The 27,592-nt window shown below is 35.6% G+C and overlaps 1 protein-coding gene across 2 annotated transcripts in view; it reads left to right on the top strand.

Moving 5' to 3' along the window:
* The window catches only part of emilin1b (elastin microfibril interfacer 1b), a 91,878-nt gene that overhangs the window by 61,418 nt on the left and 2,868 nt on the right, over positions 1–27,592 (top strand). The window contains exons 1-4 of one of the 2 annotated variants that reach the window (XM_051133320.1): positions 250–815; positions 20,907–21,029; positions 24,355–24,566; positions 25,129–27,276. In XM_051133320.1, coding sequence (XP_050989277.1) covers positions 664–815; positions 20,907–21,029; positions 24,355–24,566; positions 25,129–27,276 — 2,635 coding nt within the window. In that variant the 5' untranslated portion in view covers positions 250–663. Of the gene's footprint in view, positions 1–249; positions 816–20,906; positions 21,030–24,354; positions 24,567–25,128; positions 27,277–27,592 lie in introns of those variants that run through there. The other variant, XM_051133321.1, reaches the window with a different exon arrangement.

Below are 27,592 nucleotides of genomic sequence, written 5' to 3'. Positions count from 1 at the left end.
CACCTAAAGTAACCACAATAAAGATCAGATGTTGGACATCGGCCATACTGTCAAGAGGCCATATGGTTTCAATCACTGCTGCTCACCAATGTATGTCACCGAGATTTCATAATCACCCCTAGTATTCACACACGTGCTCCTGTTGGTTTTTTAAGCATAGATGGCTGTGATTCTGTCATCAGTGCACTGGAGGGAGGGTTTCTAGAGGGGAGGGAGATGAGGAGAGAGAGAAAGAGAGCGAGTGTGTGTGTGTTGGGGACGTTAGAGTGCGTCAGAACGCACTGGCTCCCCTCACTCCAAACTCACTGCATCTCCTTTCCAAGAAAACTCCTCCAGATTTCAGGAAGCCTCTGGATTGCTTTGTTTGGATGTACCGACAAATATTACACACCATTCAAAAGAAGGATAGAGGGAGTTTAGATTGTTTTATCAGCGCAAAAGGAGGGAAAGCGCCGTTACGCGTCGATTTGAGAGATTTATCCGACGCTTTTGGAAGCAGCGCTCAGGAAGCGCGTAATGGATCGATAGTACGAACTTCTGGGAGTGTAAAGAAACTCCGCTAGAACACCGCGAAAACGCAGTTTCTGGTGGAATAAAGACCCGTTACAGAGAATTCAGTAGTTCTATAGTGTTAGACACCGTTTCAGAACGACGTGCGCTGTGATGGATGGAGCAGTTCTCTTGATATCGATGCTGGTGTTGGTTTTGTCTGGAGATGTATGGAGCGCGTCGTATCCTCAGCGGTATAACCTGTACGCAGGGACCCAGACTCAAACTCAGCCTTTAAACGGGGCGAGAGCAGCGAGCAGACACAGGTAATGACCATTTCAATTCATCCAGTCAGTCTACACACTCGTATTCTTAATGACGGGAGAAAGTGGGCAATTCGGTATTGTGCAATACGATAGATGTGCCATGTTGCCAATAAAGTATCATATACCGTTACACTGGTTTAACCTTAAAATGATAGATAAATAGATAGATAGATAGATAGATAGATAGATAGATAGATAGATAGATAGATGTGCCATATATGTGAGTACATTTACCATGATGTATATAAAAGTACCATGAAAGTACCATGTTATTACTTTACGATTACCTTGGTTCACGATAGATAGATAGATCGATCGATGTGAGTACATATACCATGTTGTATATAAAAGTACCATGAAAGTACCATGTTATTACCTTATTACTACATTAGTTCCATGACTGATAGATAGATAGGTAGATATGTGAGTACATTTACCATGATATGATAAAGTACCATGAAAGTACCATGTTTTTACTTTATGATAGATAGATGGATAGATGTGCCATATATGTTAGTACATTTACCATGATGTATATAAATATACCATGAAAGTACCATATTATTACTTTATTATTACCTTTGTTCCTAGATAGATAGATAGATAATGCGAGTACAGCTACCATGATGTATATAAAAGTACCATGAAAGTACCATGTTATTACCTTATTATCTTGGTTCCTAGATAGATAGATAGATAGATATGTAATACATGTGAATACATATACCATGATGTATATAAAAGTACCATGAAAATACCATGTTTCAAACTTATTGTTACCTTGCATCCACGATAGATGGATAGATAGATAGATAGATAGATAGATAGATAGATAGATAGATGGATGTGCCATATATGTGAGTACATATACCATGTTGAATATAAATGTACTATGAAAGTACTGTGTTTTTACCTTATTATCTTGGTTCCTAGATAGATAAATAGATAGATATGTAATACATGTGAATACATATACCATTATGTATATAAAAGTACCATGAAAATACCATGTTTCCACCTTATTGTTACCTTGCATCCACGATAGATGGATGATAGATAGATAGATAGATAGATAGATGGATGTGCCATATATGTGAGTACATATACCATGTTGTATATAAAAGTACTATGAAATTACCATGTTTTTACCTTATAATTACCTTGCTTCGATGATAGATAGATAGATAGACAGACAGATAGATGTGCCATATATGTGAGTACATATACCATGTTGTATATAAAGTACCATGAAAGTACCATGTTTTTACCTTATTATTAGCTTGGTTCCATGATGGATGGATGGATGGATGGAGATATGGACTGATAGATAATATAATAACATACTGTATGTATCAGAGTAGATAGATGGATAGATAGATAGATAGATATACAGACGGACGGGTAGACAGATATTTTGAATTTGGACAATTAACTATAGTAAAATTAACTTTAGTTTTAAATAGATGTGACTTTTTCCAACAAAAAAACATTGTTTTGCATCTGCATTACACTGAGGGAGTGACAGCTGACAGACGAATAGACAGACAGAATACTTTATAAGTCCCCGTCAGGGAAGGTACAGATGTTATGCATTTTTCTGTTAACCATTTATTGAGGGAAACATATCCTTGGGGGGCTTTAAAAAGCAAATGTGCTTTTAAATGTGTGGCACATATGACTACATGAAAGCAAAAGCCTCCCTTTATCCACCAGTGAAACGACAGGAGGGGCATTGCTGTGCATCCGAACAGCTAATTATCGCTTACTGAATGCAAGGCTGTAGTTTTGTGGAACCCCTGTGATTTCCAAAGCCTTTCGGAACATGGTTATACGTGTCACCACCTTGGTAGTAATTACACTAAAACCACCTTCTTTATCTGTCAATCTATTGGTTCTTTAGTTCAATGCTCTTTCTCTCAGCCACGCACACCCTCTCTAACGTTGTTTTGCCTGTGATTGTTGGGGTGTGAACGGGAGAAGTTGTCCCAGCTCTGACGTGAACACCAGGGCTTCCCCTTTCTTCTGACGCAATGCTTGCTTAAGGGTGGACAGACACACAGACCAGATGCTAATGGTCAGGAGTCATGAATTACATCCGTCTAAATAAAGATTAGTCATAGAAATTGTTAATATACATCTTAATGAGTTCATCTAAACAAGTTTGGACTTAACAGCTCTTGAATATAGTCAGTCAAAGTTGTGAGGTAGTGAAGAGTGATGTCTATGATGTGAGAACCCTCAGTGCCAATGCTATGAAGTATGTAGTGAAGTATGCACTGCCTGCTTGAGAAATCTGAGTCGAGTTACTGGGGATTAGCAGCCTGTTTGAACTTTGAGTTACAACAGATGTAAAAAGTATTCTGCGTCTTGTGTATTTATTTTATGGAAAGTGAAAGAGCAAGAGGGAGGGTGAAGAAGTGTTAGACTGAAATCAAGAGAAGAAGTTGTTCTTTTCTTTTAATGTGGAGAACTCGTCTTCTCTCTTGTGGCTTTTTCTCCTCTGGTCTTCTAAATGAGCGGATTGATAGATTTTGACTTGTGCTGCTTGCATTGAATGTGCATTTCCAGGGAAAGCCGCAACCCTAATCAAATCTATTAAGGAATGTATGCCTCAGATTTAGCAGAAATTTTATGCTAAAAGATTCTGGACGATGAACTTTGCGAGAACTGGATGTGCAGCTGCCAAATATGCGAGCACCTAAATCACCTCTTTCCTCTAAATTGTAGGCATTTGGTAAGGAACGCTGCCAGGTTTTTGCGTGTTGGAATACATCTCCTAATATGATTTTTTTGCGGTGGGTTTATCTACAAAATCCAGCACTTTAAGAGAATCTAGCATAATATGTGGCGTTAGTGATTGCCATATGAAAATAAAACAGAAATGCTGGTTCATATTCAGAAAATATGGCATTGATAGGCTCCAGTATAAGTTAGTGCATTAAGTTTGATTGAAACTATGGATTAGCTCAAAGCTTCAGTTGGATTTCTTGAGTGGTCTAGTCTTAGACTGGGACATATTTTGAAATTGAACTCCCTCAAATGTCCAGCTTTGTGAAATCTGACGTGAACTTAGGAAGCTAAGGAAGTAGTTAATCAGCTTTGAATGTAATCTCATTTTTTTTAACATGTAAATGAATTTTCTTTCATCACATTTCACATTTTATCTCCTGTGCCTCAGAGTTTGTTTGTTGGAATACACTACCAGTCAAAAGGTTTTGAACAGTAAGTCTCTTCTGCTCACCAAGCCTGCATTTATTTGCTCCAAAGTACAGCAAAAACAGTACAATTTTGAAATATTTTTACTATTTTAAAATAACTGTTTTATATTTGAATATGTTTTAAATTGTAATTTATTCCTGTGATTTCAAAGTTGAATTTTTAGCATCATTACTCCAGTAACATGATCCTTTAGAAATCATTCTAATATTCTGATTTGCTGCTCCAAAAAATGTATTATTATTATTATGTTGAAAACAGCTGAGTAGAATTTTTTTCAGGTTTCTTTGATGAATAGAAAGTTCAGAAGAACAGCATTTATCTGAAATAGAAATCTTTCTGTTTCTTGAACAGCAATTTCTGACGGATCATTTGACACTGAAGACTGGAGTAATGATGCTGAAAATTCAACTTTGATCACAGGAATAAATTACATTTTAAAATATAGTCAAATAGAAAACAGTTATTTTAAACAGTAAAAAATATTTTAGAATTTTACTGTTTTTTGCTGTACTTTGGATCAAAAAACGCAGGCTTGGTAAGCAGAAGAGACTTCTTTAAAAAACATTAAAAATCATCAAAAACTTTTGATTAGTAGTGTAGTTCACCCAAAAATGAAAATTTGCTCACCCTTAGGCCATACAAGATGTAGATTTGGTTCTTCTTCAGCACAGATATGCAGAAATCTAGCGTTACTTTGCTTGCTCACCAACAGTCCTCTGCAGTGAATGGGTGCCGTCAGAATGAGAGTCCAAACAGCTAATAAAAAAATCACAATAATCCACAAATAATCCACATGACTCCAGTCCATCAATGGCATCTTGTGCAGTGAAAACCTGCATATTTGCAATGAATAAATCCATCACTAAGGTGTTTTTAACCTCCAACCATTGCTTCTGGCTAAAATATGAGCCCTCTATCCATAATGTTGCTTTCTTCAGTTGTCTTGTCTGAATCAGAAGAGGAATCTGCACAGATCAAGCACTTATATTTTTTATAAGCAAAAACAGTCCAAAACAGCTCTAAACAAATATATTGGTAGATTTTTATGTGAGAGGAAAACAGCAGATGGACTTTTTCACTGGAAAGAACAATATTATGGATTACAGACTCATATTTTGGCGAGTTGAAAGTTTTAAAAAAAGCCTTAATTATGGCTTCTTATAAACTTTTTACTTTAAGATGTTAATTGATAGACTGGAGTCGTGGATTATTGTGATGTTTTTAGTAACCGTTTGGACTCTCATTCTGACGGCACCCATTCACTGCAGAGGATCCATTGGTGAGCTTGAGATGTAATGCTAAATTTCTACAAATCTGTTCTGAAGAAGAAACCAACTCTGAACGTTTTCTTCAAGTAAACAATTATTGAATAAAACCTCTTTTTAAGATATAAACACCATGTCTTGTGTAATAAATAATGTCACCGTGTGTCTTACGACTATAGAAAGAGACATCGAAATGGTTTGGGTTGTGCTGTGGTGTCACAGCATTTTAGAAATGAACTCTGCTGATTTGCACATGCAGCCATAAAATTGAACCCTTTCCTGCCAAACCAGAAGTCAAAAGTCCACGTCTGAATGTTGTGTCCACTGCTATTCAGGAAATCATGCTGGACAAGCTTTCATGAATGCTGTGAAGACTGGACGCCCATGTTCATGTTTGCCATCTTTCATATATTTCCTAAAAACATTTATGCTGACAGACAAACAGACAGTACTGGCATGCAGCTCTCCAGGGTGGCTATTAACATGGCTGGTGTCAGAATAATAAAAAATGGCATAGGCTTGAATTGGCTCCATTATATGTGACTTATTAGGAATAGTTTACCTCCATTGAGGGTAAGGTCCAGTGAATGGTAATTTCTCAATAGCGGGCCCGCACGCGATCTGTGCCCACAGAACTTGGCAGAAAATTCTTCAGATTTCCGCAAAATTGGACCAGCCATCATTCATAAATTTCTACAACTGTATGTTCATTCACAGTACCAGACTTTTAATACTGCATTTATGAAAGGGTGAATCTCTCCCTTTGAAAGGGAAGAAAAGGGGAAAATAGAATTAGGAAAAATTAAATCTACTAATATTATATTAATGGGAATTTGGAGTAGGAAATGTGCTTAATTATAACGAAACTGAAACTGTCATAATGAAAAAAGTCAAAAGGGAACAAAGGGGGGAAATTCCATAAACAAAAATTAAGTCTCTTGTAGTTTAAGTCTATTTTCTTTTTATTTTATTTTATTTTATTTACATTGTATTGGATAATTGTAAATTTGGAGTAGGAAATGTGCTTAATTATAATAAAACTGAAACTGTCATAATGAAAAAAGTCTATTGTCATTTAAGTATTTTATTTTATTTTATTTAGATTGCGTTAATGGGAATTTGGAGTACGAAATGTGCTTAATTATAATGAAACTGTCATAATGAAAGAAGTCAAAAAGGGAAGAAAAGGGCAAAATGCCATAAAGAAAAATTAAGTCTATTGTAGTTTGTCATGTTGTATTTTATTTTATTTCATAATGAAACTGTCATACTGAAAAAGAAGTGAAGAGGGAAGGGAAGCAAAGGAGTAAATAAATAGAAATATAAAATAGAATAAATTTGTCTTTTGTAGTTTGTCTAATTTTTATTTATTTTTTTCATTTAATTTAATTATGTTTTATGCATTGCGTTGCATTAATGGGAATTTGTAGTAGGAGATGTGCTTAATTACACTGAAACTATCATAATGGCAAAAGTCAAAAGGGAAGAAAAGGGGAAAATGCCATTAAGAAAATTTAAGTTTATTTTATTTTATAATTTTATTTTATTTTATAATTTTATTTTATTTTATTTTTATTTACTTTGCATTGCATTAATGGGAATTTGGAGTAAGAAATGTGCTTAATTTTAATGAAGCTGTCATAATTAAAAATGTGAAAAATGCCATAAAGAAAAATTCTGTTGTCTATTTTTGAAACTCTAAGTATATTGTAGTTTAAGTCTTTATTTTATTTTATTTTATTTACTTTGCATTGCATTAATGGGAATTTGGAGTAGGAAATGTGCTTAATTATAATGAAGCTGTCATAATTAAAACTGTGAAAAATGCCATAAAGAAAAATTCTGTTGTCTGTTTTTAAAATTCTAAGTATATTGTAGTTTAAGGCTTTTATTTTATTTTATTTTATTTTATTTTATTTTTACATTGCATTGCATTGCATTGCACTGCACTGCACGCAAAAACCAGTGCACCCAGAAGCCAGCCAATTAGACTGCGATTAGTACTACTGATACTTGACATAGTCTACTGATACTTTGGCATCCCATCTAAAGATGATACTGTCCAGTTTTGCAGCTATCAGTTTGTTTCCCAAGCAGAACACCTCTGCAAAGCGACAGTGTTCAAAGCTCTGTTAGTATCACTATGCCCAAAGGCCAGATTAGATACTAACAGAAGCGTCCTCTTAACGAGATAACAGAAAAGTGGTTTGCGTTTGATCTATTTTTGCAATATAGCAGACTAACGAGGGCTGCAAATAAAAGACTGCTTATTAGTCTTTCTACAAATTTAAATGAACATTTGGGCTTATTTTGTGAGATCTAATCTTACTTTGCCACCCATCTACAACTCATTTCTCTCATAACCCATCTGCCTTTGAATGAGTTAATTGTTCTTAGTCCAAATTAAAATCCCATCTCATTCATGCTGAAGCATCCATTTGTCCCTTTTTATTCTGCCATTTAAAGCACTTTCGTCCGTAGTATTTAGTAGCTGTTTCTTGTCCTGGTATGTCAAGAGGGTTTAAGCAAAGCCCTCTGTGAAAGGAAACCTCCTGGCCCTTGACCTGGGATTTTTGAAGAAGTGGCAGTGGTTGTGAAGCCAAACGCTGCCTGTGGCGGTGCCTGTCAGTCTCATCCAGACCACCCCACACCATCACACGCAGACAGGAAGCCCTCGCTCATACAGCGGCCTCTTTACACCAAGAGGAACTTCCTCTAGTGGATGATCAGAACTCCAACCTCGTTTAGAAAAAAAACAAACACCTCTGATATACAAACTGCTTCCTGTGAACAAGTTTGTGTTTGATGAAGGAAGCAGTTAGCGAATGTTAATGGATGCTGGGACATGCCAAAATGTCTGTCATGAATCATTGCTTGAATGGGATTGTAGCATAACCATTCTGTCATTAATTACTCACCCTCATGTCGTTCCAGTCCTGTTAGACCTTCGTTCAACTTTAAAACACAAATTAAGATATTTTTGATGAAATCCAAAAGCTTTGTGATTCTGTATAGACAGCAATGCAACACGTTCAAGGCCCAGAAAGATAGTAAGGACATTGATAAAATAGTCCATGTGACATCAGTGGTTCAAGCATGTCTTGTCATGCTGATGATGTGAAAATGAATGTTAAATCAATTTATATCCTCAATGGAATTCATTCACAAGATCAAAATTGCTGTTAAATGTTAAAAGTTTTAAGCATGTTGAAGTTAACTAAGCTAACCCTGAAATGTGAACGTGTCTCATAGGTTTCAGAGCCGAGAGGACAAATTAAATCCGAAAAGGGCATGAATGTCTAAATGTCTTTGGACGAGGCTTCTCTCCTGGCTTGTGTAAGCCACATCTGTGGTGCGTCTGCTCACAAGGCATGTTCCTTCTCCTTTTTGCTTTAGTGCAGTTCCAAGTTGAGATGCCACAGATGTGCCGCTGCGGTCAAACCCCTGCAGAAACCGCTTTCCTGTAACGGGAGCGAGTTACAGTATAACCACAGGGAAACATTTTTCCCACGAGCTTACCCTTCCAGCATCAAATATGTGGCTCGTTTAGTAAAAAAGTGACCTGACTTTTAAGTGCATTACTTATAAGGGTAATCACAACAGTGCAGCTTATCTGGAAATCAGTACGAGAAATAAAATTGCATGTGAACACCAAGAATATCTAAATATTGTCCTGAGCAGATAAGAGTGGGGTTAATAGGACATCTGTTCGTGCTGATGTTGGATGTTGTGGAGGCTGAAGTCGGGTTGCTTATTCTGGCACACTGTGTGACTTTTCCTACCTCTGCTTTATTTAGGGAGGTCATGAAAAAAGCATTTAGCTTCAGATATTTAATACATTCTGGAAGATTTGAGTCGCAAAGGGAACTTCAAGACATCAGTCTTCTTTGTGTGCTCCAGATCAAATAAAACTTGACTTTTCATTTCCTTCCTATAGCACATGATTATGGCTATTATAGCTGTTTTTTAAAGCTACAGTGCATTTTTTTGTAACTTCTCATGCTTTCTTTTTGTCCCGGCTTAATATGGAGAGACGATTAAAAAATTTCACGGGTGATTTCCCCGAAAAGTGGCTGCATGAGTGTTTTGCGCTATTTGTGAAGATGATAATGTGTCCTTACAGGACAGTATATTTATGTAGTATATATATAATCGATATATATACCGATATATATACACAATATATATAAACAGTATTAATGAAATTAATGTTTTTATTCAGAAAGGACATCAAAAGTGACAGTAAAGACATTTATAATGTTACAAAATATTTATATTTCAAATAAATGCTGTTCTTTATTCTTTATTCATTGAAGAATCCTAAAAAAAAATGCAGTTTCCACTAAAAAAAATTAAGCAACCATTTTAAACAATATTAAAATAAATATTTAAAATGTTTAATATATTTTGTAATATAATTTACATATAAAAATTTTTGAAATATCAAAAGTGACCGTAAAGGGATTTATAATGTTACAAAATATTTATATTTCAAATAAATGCTGTTCTTTTGAACTCCCTATTCATCAAAAAATCCTGAAAAAAATATTGCAGTTTCCACTAAAATATTAAGCAACTATTTTCAACATAATATTAAAATAAACGTTTAAAATGTTTCATATATTTTATAATGTAATTTAAATATAATAATATTTAAAATATCAAAAGTGACCGTAAAGGCAGTTAAAATTTTACAAAATATTTATTTTTCAAATAAATGCTGTTCTTTTGAACTCTCTGTTCATCAAAGAATCCCCAAAAAACGATTACAGTTTCCACTAAAATATTAAGCAACCATTTTTAACATAACATTAAAATAAATATTCAAAATGTTTAATATATTTTATAATATAATTTAAATATAATAATATTTAAATAAATATTTAAAATATTACAATACAAAGCAGTAATTTTGAATGGTGATATTTTAAAATATTACCGTTTTAACTGGATTTTTATCAAATAAATACAGTCTTGGTGAACACAAGACTTCAAAATCAGCAAAAAAATACTATATATATAGCTTTATTTATTTAAATATTTAATTAATAATAATAATAATAATTATTATTATTATTATTATTTATTTATTATTTATTTATTTATTTATTTATTTATTTATTTATTTATTTATTATGATGATGATGATGCTCTAAATGAAAACTATCCTGATTTGGTGCCTGTTTTGAATGGCCACTATTGCAAAACTGCACAATTGCATACTTCTTGATACCTGTTACCTTTTCAACACCAGTCTACATTTGTGCAAAAACTACTGATTACAGTATGTTTTTCAAGTCAACATTATGAATATTTGTACTTTCAAGAAAGTATGTTTATAAAAAAAAAACTTTTTTTTTTTTTTAATGTTGTCGTGTTTGCTAACAGTTTGTGTTCAGGCAGCAGTGTAATCTTAAATTGCTGTGTTGGAAAGAACTGCCTCGCTGTTTGCAAAAACAGCCATAATGAGGCTGTTTCCACATGATACGGCATGATTGCATTTTGGTTGTGTTTGTAAACGGAGCTGGAAACCATTGGCAACAACAACACGGTGCAAATTCATGCAGTGCTTAACAGTATCAGTATTGTACTGTGGGTCAGTTTTGATATTGTATCTCAGTATCAGTGTTTTAGTGTGGACACAGTTGGGGTGGAACTGGGAGTGGACGTGCGTTCCGGCCCGGTGCCTTCTCGGACAGTCAGACGAGCATGTGTCCCCTCCCAGGGAGAGACAAATAAGCAAGGCTGTAAAAACAGGCTGCCCGTGCAGCCACAGCTGCTCTGACCACTTCCTGTTGCAGAGGTCAAAGGTCACGGTTTGTGATGCACTGCCCGGGCAGCATGCAGGGTCGCTCGGAGGGGAAGATGTGTGGGTAGAGACAGGAAAGATGGAAGAACTGAAGAAAAAGCGAAGCGCATTATGATTGAGCCTTTGTGTTCGGTGCTGGAGTGCAGGAAGTGAAAATTGCCAGGCTATTAAGTACAACAAGAGGGAGTTTTATGTCATTGTGTGTTTTTACGGAGTTCGATATCAAAAGAATTCCTTCACTGAGAATCACTATCTCTCGATCTCTCTCGCTTTCGGTCATCTCTCTGTCGCACATTCACTCTTTATTTATTTGCGCAACTTGATAATGTGTTTCATTATGCATTCAATCTCAAGTATGCAGAGGCACAATATTGATGGATGAGTAATTGCATTGTATAATCTCCAAAACCACAATTATCATTTCTGTGTCTTTTTAAATGAGTAGTCTACCCACAAATGAAAATTGTCAATATTTCGTCCTCATGTCTTTCCAACTCATATGACAGTTCAAAGTGTCTGCTGGGCTCCAAAAAGGACAAAAACACTATAAAAGTTGTTTATATGGCTTGTGTGCAATATTAAGTCTTCTAAAGTCATATGATAGCTTTGTGTGAAAAACAGACTGAAATCTAAAATGTTTATTACTGAAAAACTTTCCATCTTCGTTTTAATCAGAATACAAATTATTTCAGAGCTAGACAATAACATACTGCCTACACTAAACTTAACTGTTAGTGTTAGCAACACAAAACGTGAGATGAAAAATGCATTTGCTGAAGCAAACATGTGATTTAGCTTGCTTTTAGAAGTCTTTGAGCTCTTTTTGAGCTCACCCGGTGCAAGTGCATTGCTGTACCAGGTGTGCTAATGAGCAAGTTTACAATGTCAGAAAAGCTGATTGTGATGCAAATGATAAAATGTATTAGTTTATAATAATTTGTGGTACATTCATTTACATAATTTGTGTGAAAATGAATAAAAGTTGTTGGTGTTTTGTTGCCACTAGTGGTCATTTCAGTTGGAAATGAATCAAGAGATAGTGATTCTCAGTGAAGGAATTATTTTGATATCGAATTCCATAAAAACACACAATGACATAAAAACTCGCTCTTGTTTTACTTTTTCCATGTTTTGAGGTCTTTTTAAGCTCAGCTGGTACAAGTGCAATGCTGTACCAGGTGCGCTAATGAGCAAGTTTACCCTGTCAGAAAAGCCGCACATTTGGAGCTGATTATGTGACACAAATGACAAAATGTATTAGTTTACAATGATTTGTGGTACAAATAACTGTGATCACAATATGTGTGAAAATGCATAAAAGTTGTTGGTGTTTTGTTGCCACTAGTGGTCATTTTAGCAGGAAACTAATCAAGAGATAGTGATTCTCAGTGATGGAATTATTTTGATGTTTTTATTAACTCCATAAAAACACACATGACAAAAAACTATGAAAAATGACATAAAACTACCTCTTGTTTTACTTAATATCCCAGCAGTTCGGAAATTAAATGTCTAGTGAGTGGTGCTAAAAGGTTGACATTCTATCACGTTTGAAAATAACATACTGCCTACACTAAACTGATAGTGTTAACAACACCAAACATGAGATCAAAAATGCATTTGGTGAAGCAAACATTTATTTTAGCTTGCTTTTACAAGTTTTTGAGCTCTTTTATTATGACTTGTATCACAAGTGCAGTGCTGTACCAGGTGCGCTAATGAGCAAGTTTACTATGTCAGAAAAGCTGCACATATTAGGGCTGTGATGATAAACCAGTGCATCGCAATTCATGGATCGATTCTCAGATTTTGCATCGTGATACTCTCTAGAATCGATTCTGAGCTTCATTTTTAACAGCAGATGGTGCTCTAATCTAGTTTTTAACCACACACTCAAATGCTCAAGAAGTAGAGCGCTAAAGAGCACTTGTGAATTCGGCTGAGTCATGTAATTGCACCTCAGCTCAGAATGCTTTTATGAAGCAAGATTAATGTAAACATAAGCCACTGTGAACACTCTGTAATTTCGCTTCAACCTTTTCAAACTTTATGAATGATCATTTTATGTTCAAGTGTGTGTAATTAATTGGAAGCAAATAGAGTACGGCTGTTTCTAAAACTCAGAATCGATTCGAGAGAGAATCACAATGCATTCGGAAAGTCTCAAAATAGATGCAGAAACTTTTCTTGATTCGCAATGCATCCATTTATTGTCCCAGTCCTAGTTAACACCAGCAAACATGAGATGAAAAATGCATTTGGAAAAGCAAACATTGATTTTAGCTTGCATTTACAAGTCTTTGAGCTCTTTCATCATGACTTGTATCACAAGTGCTGATGTTGTACCAGGTGTGCTAATGAGCAAGTTTACTATGTCAGAAAAGAAGCACAATGATAGGGCTGTGATGATAAATTGATGCATCGCAATTCATGGATCAATTCTGAGATTTTCTAAATGCATTATAAAATGCTCAGAATCGATTCATGAGAGAATTGCGATGCATTTGGAAAATCTCAAAATTGATGCAGTCATTTCTCGAATGGCGATGCAATTTCCCCGCTGATTATGAAATGCAAATGACAAAATGTATTAGTTCACAAATCATGCAATGTGGTAAAATAACTAATCATAATTTGTATGAAAATGAATAACATTTGTCAGTGTTTTTCTGCCACTATTGGTCATTTCAGCTGGAAACTGCAGTGAAATGTATGTATAGGTTTGTTTTTGGAGTTTTGCAAAAATGTAGGTAGAGACATGTATATGGACTAAATTCTACAATTCTGTGAGCTCTGATCTCACACAAAGCCTGTATGAGGTGAAGATAGAAAATAGGGTGAAATATAGCAAATAAGTCAACTGGACTACTTAAAGTTCCCTTTCTAGAGCTTAACACAAGTGGACACCAAACTGTTATAAAAGAACTGTTGCAAAAAAGTTGTGTGGGTTTGAAAATAACATGAAATAAGTAAGATGAGTAAATGATAACTATATTTTCGTTTTTGGGCAAACTGTTCCTTTGAATTTCCAAAATAGTGCCTGGGTTTTATTTTAGACTGTTACTAGATGCTGTAGTTGTTTTGACATTTCCATGAAGCCAAAAGGTGGTTAGGTGGTGAGATTCCAAGCATGTGAGGACAATCAGAAGCTGAAGTCACTCGTGAAAACATGAGGCAGCTAGTTTTGCATGATGTTACCTACTGCATCTCACACACCAGAAGAATAAGATCCGTCCAGCCTCTGTTAGTAGCCTCTACATGTGTTAATCATTGACGTTTTACTCTAAACATATCAGTATTAATCAGTAGACTGAGTGGGAGAAGAGGCCTCATGGTTTTCAGATGGGTGGGGGACATCGTCTTGGCACTAGCTGCAGTATTAGAGTTCATATAAGAACCATTAAGACTCTGAATTGAGAAATATCGGAGGTGACGTGAGTATATAGGAGTTTCCGTGAAATGGGCCAAAACTGAAGGTGATCATATAAGGCAGGATTCATTGAGAGTTTGGAAAGTTATTGCATACTAGTTCATAATGCTGTTCAAAAGTTTGGGGTCAGTATGATTTTTCTTTTTTTTTTCTTTTTTTTTAAAGATATTAATTTCATTCCGCAAGGACGTATTAATTTGATCAAAAGTGACAGTTTTAATGTTAGAAAAGATTTCTGTTTCAAATAAATGCTGTCTTCGTGATTTTTGTATTCATCAAAGAATCCTTAAAACATATATAGCAAGATTTCCACAAAAATGTTAAGCAGCACAACTGTTTTCAACATTGATGATCAAAAGAAATGTTTTGATGGTTTGAAACAGCAAATTAGCATATTAGAATGATTTTTGAAGGATCGTGTGACACTAAAGACTGGATTAATTCAGTGTACATAATCCATATTATTACAAACTTATGGGGATACTGTAGCTAGGTTTTGGTGTAATTAAATGCATTTTAAATGAGTTAAATTAGTTTCTTCCTGATTAAATGGCTCCCTGGATATTAGACAATTTCTGCAGTCCATTCTGCTGTATTGTTTTAGGTTTACTGGAGAAGGTCCAGTAAGTGATATCATTGGATTCTGGAGCCTGTTTCACATGTGTATATTCATATACTCAATAGTTTGAGACACATTTATCAACACGTGAGTGCCATAGGATGTGGCTGAATGTGGCAAATTGGTGCAATTGGACAGATTTTAATGAATCTCTTGGGAGGTTCAATGATTGTGAGTATAGGAAGGCTGATATTCTCTGATTGAATGTTTCTATGTAACACTACATTCATCTAATGTAATTTCTGTCCTGGGAGAAGCAATTACAGCCTTTATTGAGTGAATGATCGGAAAAGACTGTTTTCAGCAGTGCTGAGGAACAAAGAGATGACTGTATCTTTACACCAGATACTCAACATTGGATTAGGTCACTTTTCTAACAGATAATTAGAGAATAGTGTGTGTGTTTCAGATGGGCAAGGACAGAAACTGAGAGATGGTGACTCCCAAATGTCATTTATACACCCTTGAATGGCTCTGCAAAAAGAGAGTGATATTCGTGAGGTCTTTTACATTGACTTTTATGCATTTGGCACACTCTTTTAATTAAAGTGGGGTATACATTCAATCAGTTCATGTATTCCCTTAGAATCAAACCTGTGACTTTGACATTGCTAGCAGCATGCAAAAGGCTACAGCATTCCTGCAACACTCAAAAAACATACATAAAACTCTATAATTATGAATTATTGTCTATTTGTAATGATGTGATGTGAATTTATTTAAAACCTTATATTTTCCTTCACTTTTATGCTTTTTTTAAGCAAACATGCAACCTAAACGCATTCTAACATCTCCGAAAGTGTTTCAAGAAAGGCTGTCACTAATGTTTATTTTGGTAATTGAGCAATCGGTCAGTTATTCTGACAATTAATCAAGTAATTAAATATTTTTTGTAGCAATAAAAATAGACTTAAGTGAACAATAGCCTTTAAAATGACATAAATACATATGTAAAAGGAATGAAGCAATAATAATTAGTTCAAGTAAAGCATCAAAAGCAAGTAATTATATGGTTTTATTAAAACTGTTAAAATACATAATGTATTATAAACAATAGAGCTAACGTACATTACGCATTATAACAAATGACTGGAGAGAGTGTTTTTACACTTTACTGTGCAATCTAATCCTTGTTTAATATTGACTAAACAACATTTTAATTCAAATGTCCACTTAATCTTTAATGTTTGCCCATTTCTTTACGACAGAAATGCTATAGCCACTGTCATTTCTTAAATATGTGCTTTTATTTTAAAATTGCGATGGACAGTTAGCATACTGAGAAAGATATTGATGTATTCTCCCGTGTTTGCGTAGGTTTATAAATGATTTGCATTACAAATATGATGAAATAAGGCCAGTTGTGTTCCCAGATATATGTTATAATAAACCAAAACACACAACAGTATGCAGAGATGGAGTGTGAGATTTAACTAATTTAATAATTAGTTCAAGTAAAGCATCAAAAGCAAGTAATCATATGGTTTTATTAAACAAAACTGTTAAAATACATAATGTATTATAAACAATTGAGCTAACGTACATTATGCATTATAACAAAATACTGCAGAGAGTGTTCTTACACTTAATAAACCCAAACGCACAACAATATGCAGAGATGGAGTTTGAGACGCTTCACACATGTAAATGATAACTGTTTGTGTGGAGCAGCATTTACTGTGAACGGAGCCGCTCTGAGACGCACATACGTAACCTATACGCATGTACATAAATAAAGCGCATATATTTATGTAATGGAATCGTAGCGCTGTGAATTCACAATAGCATTATGCTTTATTATGATCTTATAGTGCATGGATTCTAGTCTGTGAAATGCGCCACTTCCGGTATCTTGCCGGTTACTTGACACGGGTAAAATGAAGTACTCAAATTGAATCAAGGAATCGTGACAGCCCTAGTTTCAAGATGCTTTAAACTGCAGAGTCGGTCCATTATTCATCTTTATCTTCTTTAAGACTTCTTCAAAGTCTTATTGCAACACTTTCGAGTGTTTTTGTTTCTGCAATAAGCTTTTAGATCCAAGCAGGTGACATAACCATAACATGAGTGTAACATTGCTTTTTTACTCTGCTTCTGTTTTAGTACATTTCATTTATGTTTTTAATCTTAGGCAGTTAAGCAGATGCAGGTTTCAGACAGTTAAGGTTTCTGCATGACAATTTCACTTTTAGTAAACCCATTTATTACAGTTACTTATTACTATAAAGTTTATTTTTGGAAAACAGAAATGATGTAATGGAAATATATGAAAACATCCTCATCGCAGGGATTAATATCACTTGTATATATTAGAATCAGCTGTCATTGGTTCAAAGAGAGGCTACACACACCGGGATCCATGTAAAGCTGCCAGATGCACTTTATTTTGTCCGCTTTTGCTGTCTTCACTCATATTTTCCATTCTTTTTGGAGCTGAAAAATGCAGAGAGTCTCTGTAAAGTCATGAGCTGCATGAGCGAGCCCGAAATGAAAATTCTGCATGACAAATCCACTAAGAATGTGGATCATTCACGGCTGGCCGTAGCGGCCTGGAAATACTGTGGTCTGCTTCGCTCCAATCAACAGTTGAAAAACAAATACTGGTGGGCTGGAGCAGCCTGACAACTTTGCAAAATCTTTAAACCTAGAAAGCTGCTTGCATAAACAGCTAACATTACATGTGGTATTGTTATGCGGGCTACGTATTGAGTAATGGATTGCCCACCACTTAGCACCATAAATGAGATACAGGTCACTGAAATCAAAACCTTGTTGTGTTACGATTATGGATGGAAGTGGATTTTACCGGACGTAGATGTGGAAGTTATTAGCTGTAGTGGGAAATCATTTGGTGAGCATTTTCAGTGTATTACCTGTTGAAACAGTAATTTCGGCTGGGAAATATTGGATGGATCATCATGCCATTACATTAAAAACAGTCAACAGGCTTTTACGATTAGATGATATTTTAGTATGGGATGAGTATGATCTGTTTTTCCTACTAAAAGTTAATTCAGTCAATGTTTAGGAGCACACTAGCATATAGATGAACTTAAAGCTAATAAATATTGACTAAAAGCTACAAAAATCTCTTTTTAGTTCTGTGAAAGGTGATTCTGATTTGTACTTGTTGGTCAAAACACTGCATTTTCTCTTGTAATTCATTATAAACATCCTTTCGTTTAGCCAGCGTGGATTATATCATGATGTCATTACTCTGATCTAGCACCATCTGTGTTTAATATCGAAGGCCAAAACATGAAATTGTGCTGGCAATATGTGCGAGCGTCCTGAGCAGCTGTGGAGGCAGGAAATCCACCGTAGGTTGCTGATGAACCATGTGCAGTCAAAGCTGGAGTCAGGTGGTAGTGGTCAAGAGCGTACACATGGAAGATGTCTTGGGAGAATTAAGTGGTTTTTCCATGACAAGCCATTCGTTGGCTAACTTCCTTGTATTACATAATGCTTTTGCAAAAGGAATGGGTCATATGTTGGTTATTTCTTGGCAGTGACCTTTTAGAGTCATCTGTCAAATTGTAAAAAAAAGGAGGATAATATGGGTATATAGCCCAAATGGGAATTCCTTTTTAATGCTCTGACAAATATCAAGATGTACAGCTGTTGTCATTGAGTGAGAAGTATTTGATTTTAGTATATATATTATTCAATTTATAGGATATAATTGGTGTTGATGATATTTTAATGCATTATTATTTTGATTTATATAAAGAATAACAAACTTTTAGTAATGTGTTCTTCTTTTTTCTGTTTTCATCTATTTTTCTTTTTATTTACTTTCATGTATTTTATTATTTTAAAAATTATAATATATTTCAAAATATATTATCATTATATCTATTATATATATATTATATATATATTATGTCTATCTATCTATTCATATATAAATATATAAAAGACCAAAGACTTATATATATATAATAAACTGTCATACATTTAAATTATATTTCAAACTTATATATATATATACACACATACACAGGCACAAACACACCTAATAATTAGTTATATGTAATATATAATAATTTATAATAGTATTATTATTATTATTATTATTATTATATTTATAAATTATATTACCATCATAATATTATATTTATTTTTATATATATTCAAAATATATTTTATGTATTTTATATTTATTTATATATTTATTTTTTATAAATTATATATACACACACATTTCATAATTTGTTATAATTTATATTAGTAATATTAATATTCTCATTACTATTGTAATTTCTAAATTATAAATATTTATATTACATGCATTATATTTTGTGTGTGTATATATGTGTGTGTGTGTGTGAATTAGTTTAATATATGTAAACATATATACACAAAAATATACATATATTCATATTATTATTAATATTGTTTATTGTTATGTTTTTTTTCTTCTTTGAATTACCATGCTGTATGGAATGTGCTATTTAAATAAACTTGCCTTGACTTACAGTCAAGATGGGTGGGATTTTTAGACTAATGAGATTTCACAGTGGGAGACGCCTTTAAAGTACGAAGAGATGGAAAAAATGCCCTGTTGCTTGTTCCTTGTTGCATTCATGGCTGATTTGGACCGAAAGCAGTAGAGAAAAACAACAAAAATGAATTAATGGAGGGTAATGTTGTTCAGGAATCTATTAAAAATGCTGATATCATCTCAACAATGTTTTTCATTGTTTCTAGTTAGCCATCTTGTAGAAAGAAACCAAAACTTTTGCATAGGGCCACATTTAGTGGAATCCATATTTAATCAGAATCAATGAAATTCATTGTCTTTTTGGCAGCTGCACACGTCGTTGTCTGATTTAACATGATTCAGATGCATCACATGTTTATGTGGCCTCCGAGAAGAAACTATCTGCGGGTTTATTCTGGAAAGACACAGCGTGAGTCAAATGTGCACTGATGGCAATCTTATTTGCAACAGTCTGAGGTGTAACTTAAGCTTAATTCATGAGCAAACAACTGCAGAAGACAAACCACATCTGCTTAACACACATCAGACAATCACGTAGTTTGTTGCCCTTACTAGTAGACTAAAACAAAACAGGGGCGAAACCTAAGATGAGATAAGTGATGCATCCAACTCGCTCTTACTGTAGTCAGCATGAAACCTAGCAGATGTTTGAAATCCCAGTACAAGCAGCGGAGAGATCGCAACGGCCTGATTTCCAGAGCTTGTTGACGTTGGTGTGAGCGACAGGGAGAATCAAGAGACTATTTATTTGCAGATTTCTGCTAATTTACGAGGCCAGGGGACATAAGGGGACATTCATGTTTTTAAAACTGAACACCTGTGAATCTCAGTGGTGGAATTTGTCATATTTAATTTTTAAAGGTTCATTCAAGGTCAAATGAGTATAACTGTGCAACGATTAATCACATCCAAAATAAAAGTTTTTGTTTACAAAATATATGTGTACTGTGTATATTTATTATGTATATATTAATACACACACATACATGGATATATTTGAGAAAAATATGTTATGTTTATATGTTAAATATATTTATACATATAAAAATAATTGTCAATAAAAATATATACTGTATGTGTATTTACATACCTAATAAAAATACACAGTACATACATACATATATATATATATATATATATAATGTAAACAAAAACGTTCATTTTGCATGCGATTAATTATGATTAATCATTGCACAACACTACAAATAATTCCTCTTTTCTTATGATGTGCATTTCTTTTTACAGAAACTGGTGTGCGTATGTGGTGACCAAGACGGTGAGCTGTGTGGTGGAAGATGGAGTGGAGACTTACGTGAAGCCTGACTATCAGCCATGTTCTTGGGGCATTCAGTGCGCCCGTGTTGTAGTGTAAGTGTTTCCATTTAATCTGTATTGGACTTCTTTTTCTCTCTCTAAAATGTTTCATCTGTTTTATTTGTCATACTATCCATAAATTATACAGTGATTATCGATATGTCAGTATACAGTACATTTAATGAATAGTGTTGTTTGTGTGCCTATCAGAGGATCAAGCCCAACAGATGTCTGTTTCCAAACAATGAGTAATTTGCTTCATTTTATGTTGCTTCATAAAAGGCTGGAAACTTTGTTGGGTTGGAAGGTATGTTTTGGACTATTGTAGCTGGTCCAATCCAGTACGCAATAAACCAGCTACCTAAAACAGTATTTCTCCAGTGTTTCCCCTAGGTTCACAGCTTTGGGGTGGGGGATGGATGGGGCAGGGTTACAGTTAATTTACAGTTGACTTCAGAAGTTTACATACACCTTGCAGAACCTGCAAAATGTTAATTATTTTACTAAAATAATAGGGATCATACAAAATGCATGTTATTTTTTGTTTAGTACTGACCTGAATAAGGTATTTCACATAAAAGATGTTTACATATAGTCCACAAGAGAAAATAATAGTTGAATTTATAAAAATGACCCTGTTCAAAAGTTTACATACACTTGATACTTAATACTGTGTTGTTAACTGAATGATCCACAGCTGTGTTTTTTGTTTAGTGATAGTTGTTCATGAGTCCCTTGTTTGTCCTGAACAGTTAAACTGCCTTCTGTTCTTCAGGTCCCAACATTACTTCGTTTTTTTAGCATTTTTGTGTATTTGAACAATAACTGCGTGATTTCATATGCAACTATTATAGAAGGTTCAAACTTTCCAGAAGGAAACATGGTGCATTAAGAGCCAGGGGGTGAAAGCTTTTGGAATTTGAAGATCAGAGTAAATTTACCTTATTTTGTCTTTTGGGAAACTAAATGAAAAAAAAAATGATATTTAGGCACAATAAGGAAATTGTACACATCTTCATTCTGTTCAAAAGTTTTCACCCTCTGGCTCTTAATGCATTGTTTCTCCTTCTGGAGCATCAGTGAGCATCTGAACCTTCTGTAATAGTTGCATATGCGTCCCTCAGTTGTCCTCAGTGTAAAAAGATGGATCTCAAAATCATAGTCATTGTTGGAAAGGGTTCAAATACACAAAAATGCTGAAAAAACAAAGAATTTTTTTTTCTGAAAAACAGCAGCCAGTTCAACTGTTTAGGACAAACAAGGGACTCGTGAACAACTATCACTACACAAAAGCTGTGGATCATTCAGTAACAACACAGTATTAAGAATCAAGTGTATGTAAACTTTTGAACAGGGTCATTTTTTATAAATTCAACTATTATTTTCTCTTGTGGACTGTATGTAAACGTCTTTTATATGAAATACCTTATTCAGGTCAATACTAAATAAAAAAAGATTAAATGCGTTTTGTATGATCCCTCTTATTTTGGTAAAATAATTAACATTTTGCAGATTCTGCAAGGTGTAAACTTTTGATTTCAACTGTATGTAAAATACCAGGCTATTTCATAGGCTATTTTAGAAAGCAAAATTAACCTTACCAGGATAAACTGAAATTCAGAGCAGTGATTATGCATTACTTTACAGAGCCTACTAGCTACAATCTGTAATCTAAAACAACAAATTAAGTACAGAGCTTACAAACTATTTTAGCAGTTACTAAGTCTCTAGTGTGGACTTTATGTTCCAATTTAAGAACATACGAACGACTGGTGCAACCCAACCCTAATGTTTACATAAACACTATGAATGATGTAACTTGCTAACATCGGCGGTACAATAAACAGTCTGTTTTTGCATGTGGCATGAAACAGGCCCCAAAGTTGTGTACCATTTTCTGTATGTTATTTAGCTTAATGCTAGTTGTATGTTACTTTACCATGTCACCCAAGCACGTCCATATTATGTTTGTTGATATAAACATGTACCTATCAGACTTCAAATCAGTCAGAGCATCTGAGGTAAAAGCAAGTGTTTTTATTTAGTGCACTCTAAATAAGTGGAACCATTATGTACTACATCAACTAACTTCAGCCAGATGTTGAAAGCTATCACAACATCATAGCATTCATAGACACTAGAATATATACCACATCACAGTTTACTGGAAATATGAGTCATTAAAGTCTAAAAACATTGTGTTTACATAGTAAACCTAATGTCAACAAATGGAGATAAACAGAATGTAGTTTAAATATGCCAGGATTAGTAAGTGTGTGCAATTGTGTGGTGGTTTCTAGTTGCTGGAAACGCATTGAACTCCAGCTGGAAAAGCTTAATCCAACTCCTTTAGATTCAGCACACACACACCACTATGTATGGAATGAGGTGGCACGCCATTCCAAGCTCTACAACCAGTGCGCCACAGGAATTAGGCTTAAAACCTACTAAAATACCACCACTTATTTTTACACTCACCCAGTAGAGTAGGGTGACCCCTTTTTCCCCTCTTTTGCTTCTCACAGGGGTCATGGAACAAACAGAGCGTTGAGACAGGAATTCGGTGGCTTAAGAACTGTAACCAACAGTCCTGGAAAAAAAAAAGAAATGCTGAAATTCCACCTTCTATGGTGCTGATGTATGGGTTCAAGGCTAACCGTAATGTTTTATTATATGTATTTGTTTATTTGAATGACACCGTGAACTTAAGACCTAGACTGTTGGTCAGAATTACAACTTGAGCCGGTAGATTTATGGTTTTTTGGATGATAAAACATACAAAAAGATCCCATACATTGAAGGAGGGTTCCATGTTGTATCTAAGGATGTGCACTGTTTCTACCATAACCCAGCCTTTCATTGAACAAGATGTTTATACAGCTGGCCGGCATATGTCTGTGCAGCAACTAGAGAAAGTCATATGAATGTGCTGAGAATTAATTTGGAAACATATATGGTATGTATGCCTTCTTCCGTTGTTAGACCAAAAAACTGTATGCAGTCAGGCTTTTGTTGTCAGCATGTTTGGATCTCGCTCTGAAAGCGACGAGCAGAAACTAATTTGTTGAGTAGAGAGTGTTGCAACACAACATTGTTCCCAGAAAGGAGCGGTTTTTGTGAGTTTAGTGAGAGACTTTAATGTGGAATATATTAGACAATATACAGAATGAATAGCTTTTGTTGTTTTAGATTGTGTTGATTTGATAGTTTGTATCAACATAAAATTTGTATTGTTTGTTTGTTTCTCAGTCCCATGTATTTCACAATTCAAACTAAACACTGCAAGTCAGGAAATACTCACATGGCAAGATTTATTACAGCAGTGTCCAAAGTAGGAAATTTCAGGCTTTCATTCAAATGGTTTTCATGGGTTTTATAGGTACAGGACCTACATGAGGCCTAGATACAAGGTGGCTTATAAAATGGTAACAGAAATGGAGTGGAAGTGCTGCCATGGATATAGTGGAGAAGACTGTAATGATGGACCAAACGGGGGATCTGATACTCAGATCTCAACAAGCAGACCTTGGCCTAGACCACAACCAGGGCAAACTGGCACTAACACCGGTCATGGACAGAGCGGAGGAAATGGTAAGCCAATGTTTTCTCATTGTCCTCAGACTATGCTGCAAATCTACTCAATAAAATGTAACAATGTTGCACCAAAAAGTCACTCAGTGACTTAATTTTGGAGGTTACCTAAACCCATTGGTCATCTTTGGATGTCTTTGTTGGCTATAGTTGCTCAAACAGCTAACAGTGTCTGGCCTTATTTTCAGTACTTCCGTATTAGCATCTTTAAAGCACTGTACATCTCAGTGTCCTCAACTCTGGACCTCTAGATCCACTTTTCTGCAGAGTTTAGCTCCAACCCTAATCAAACACCTGAACAAGCTAATCAAAGTCTCCAGGATTACTACAAAGTTGCAGGTAGGTATGTTTAATCCAGGTTGGAGCTAATCTCTGCATAAAAAGTAGACCTTGAGTTCTAGAGTTGAGGACCCCTGCTTTATAGAAACCCTCTGAAATATTAAAACTGGCCACTGGAGTAATGTTTTCATTGGCAGAGTTGAGAAGACTGTAAATTTATGCCTGCCAAACTATAGCTTATCTTTAATTAACTTCTTAACCATTGTGTTTGATCTGTGTCTAGGGAGAGGTGACAATGAAAAGGTGAAACAACTGGAGGACAAAATCCAGAAGTTGACCAAAGACTTAACTGACCTGCAGTCAACTCTGCGTGGCATGAATGAGAAATTCCAAGAGGAAATGCGTAAACCAGGTTTTAATAGTGGAAAAACACCAGCTGATGCAGCCCAGCCTGAAATGAAAGAGACCATCCATAACATTCAGACCAAGCTTGATCAGTTGGACAACCGTACTCAAGCTCATGACAAGACTCTGGTCAGCATCAATAACCATCTCGTGAATGGAAAGGGTGGAGGAAATGATCTAGACATTGGGGGAGTAGGTGATAGCAAGTTCAACACCTTGAAGGAGGAAATCCTCAGAGAGCTTGAACGTCGAGTGACTCTTTCCTGTTCTGCCTGTCAATCTGGAGTGGAAGACTTGAGACGGCAACAGCAACAAGATCGGGAGAGGATCTTGGCTCTGGAAAAGCAGATTAACGCCATGGACCAGCGTCACCGCCAAACTCTCGATGGCTTACGCCGAGACCTCAGCCGGTCTCAAGGCTGCTGCGACACGGTGACCAACCTTAGTAGACGACTTAATGACATGGACAGGAAGATAAGCTCCACATCAGAGGCCTATGACAAGCTTCAGGATCGTCTGAATAGGGAACTAGGAGGAACTGGAGGTGGTGGAAATTTTGGAGGAACCGGTGGACAAGGACAAGTTCCCGTGATGTCAGAAGATCTTTTCAACGATAATCTAAAAGACCTAGAGAGACGGCTCAACAACACTGTCCAGAAGACCGAGGAAAACTGTGCTTATATGGAGACTAATATACGGGACTCATTCCAGCAGGAACTCAGAAATCTTCGCAATGAATTCAATAATCGTATTCTTGACCAGGAATACAAGATCAGTGACATGGACCTTGATATTGGACTCGTTAAAGAAACTGTATTTGATCTTGATAAGCGCCTATCTCGGCTTGAAAATACAACATCCTTTATAGACAGGAGGTTAAGCGAATGCTCTGGGTGCTCAGGCCCAAGTTCTGGGTCCACTCCAACCGGTGGTAGTCCAAGCCCTGGTGAGACGGTTAAGTCTTTGGAGTGGAGAGTCATTGCGAATGAAGATGAGATCAAGAGGTTTGATACACGACTCAAGGATCTCTCCGTGTATGGGGATTCTCTTGAAGATAGGGTCATTAACCTCAGCCATGATGTTCGCAAGATCAAAGCTCTAACTGGAGACAATGGGGAACACTTCAACAGGATTGTCATGGAGATTGAGAACTGTGAAGTGTGCAGCTCAGTGGAAGATGACCTAAAGAAACTCAAGAACATCACAAACCATGCCATGGACAGATGGCAGAAGGAAATGAACAACGTTAAAGGTAAAATTGACTCTTCTCAGACTAGTTGTGTGGATGTTTGCTCCGGTTTGCAGGACGAGATGAATCAGTTGAGAGAGGAGGTACAGAAATGCAGTGGTCAATGCAAGATCACCCTGAATACTCCTACAGGAACGGAATCAGGAACAGGTCATCTGGATGACCCACAAAAACCACTGGATGGACACAGTGTCATCAGCAGCAACACCGGTGACCTCAGGTCAATTCAGGGAGAACTGTCTGAGGTCATCTTAACCTTCAGCTCCATCAATGACACGCTTAAAGGTCTGGAGCATGTAGTCCAGAAACACGACAGTGTTATCACCGACCTTGGAAACACCAAAGACAAAATAATTTCTGAAATCGACAAGATCCAGCAGGAAATGACAGAGCACATAGAGGACAGCAGGGTACGCTTTGACAATGTCGATCGAGACGTACGACGCTTTGGGAACAACTTTGTGGTTGAGATGGGTGACTGCAAGAGGACTGGCGATGGTCTGGATAAGAGGCTCTCTAAACTCGAAGTGGTTTGTGGTCGGTTTGACTCTGTCTCAGACAATCTCCAGAAGATCAAAGAAGGCCTGAACAAACACGTGTCTAGCCTGTGGAACTGTGTCAGTGGGCTAAACAACACTGTGATCTCACACAGCGGGTTCATTGAGATCCTCCAGAACACACATCTGGACGATATCCACGGCAAGATCAAGAGACTCAATTCCTCAATGGTCCACATCCTCAAGGAGTTCCAGAGCATAACTGAGAATGACTTGACAGGTCTGACTTAAGTGCTTGAATTATAAAGTCAAACTGAGTTTATTTTTTCTACTTACTAACATTGCATTTTGACAGCCTGTAAGAACATATTCTAAATTTCCAGCACCACTAATGAACATAGCTCTTACTGTATATTTTGCTGGATATCAGGGTTGTACATTCTGATTTGAACGGAGAATTGATTCCATTTCATTTAATCTAAAATGCAATTCCCAGACTGCATTACTGTTTTGATTGTCTTTGAATTACAATTTGGCAAAGCTCTCTTGCTGTCGTTCCACTACAAATTCCAATTTGACTTTGTGTGGGGTGTGCC

Source organism: Labeo rohita, chromosome 17 (assembly GCF_022985175.1).
Source record: "Labeo rohita strain BAU-BD-2019 chromosome 17, IGBB_LRoh.1.0, whole genome shotgun sequence".
Classification (NCBI taxonomy): domain Eukaryota; kingdom Metazoa; phylum Chordata; class Actinopteri; order Cypriniformes; family Cyprinidae; genus Labeo; species Labeo rohita.
The sequence above is the reverse complement of the archived record's forward strand: the minus strand, read 5'-3'. Positions and strand labels throughout refer to the sequence as shown.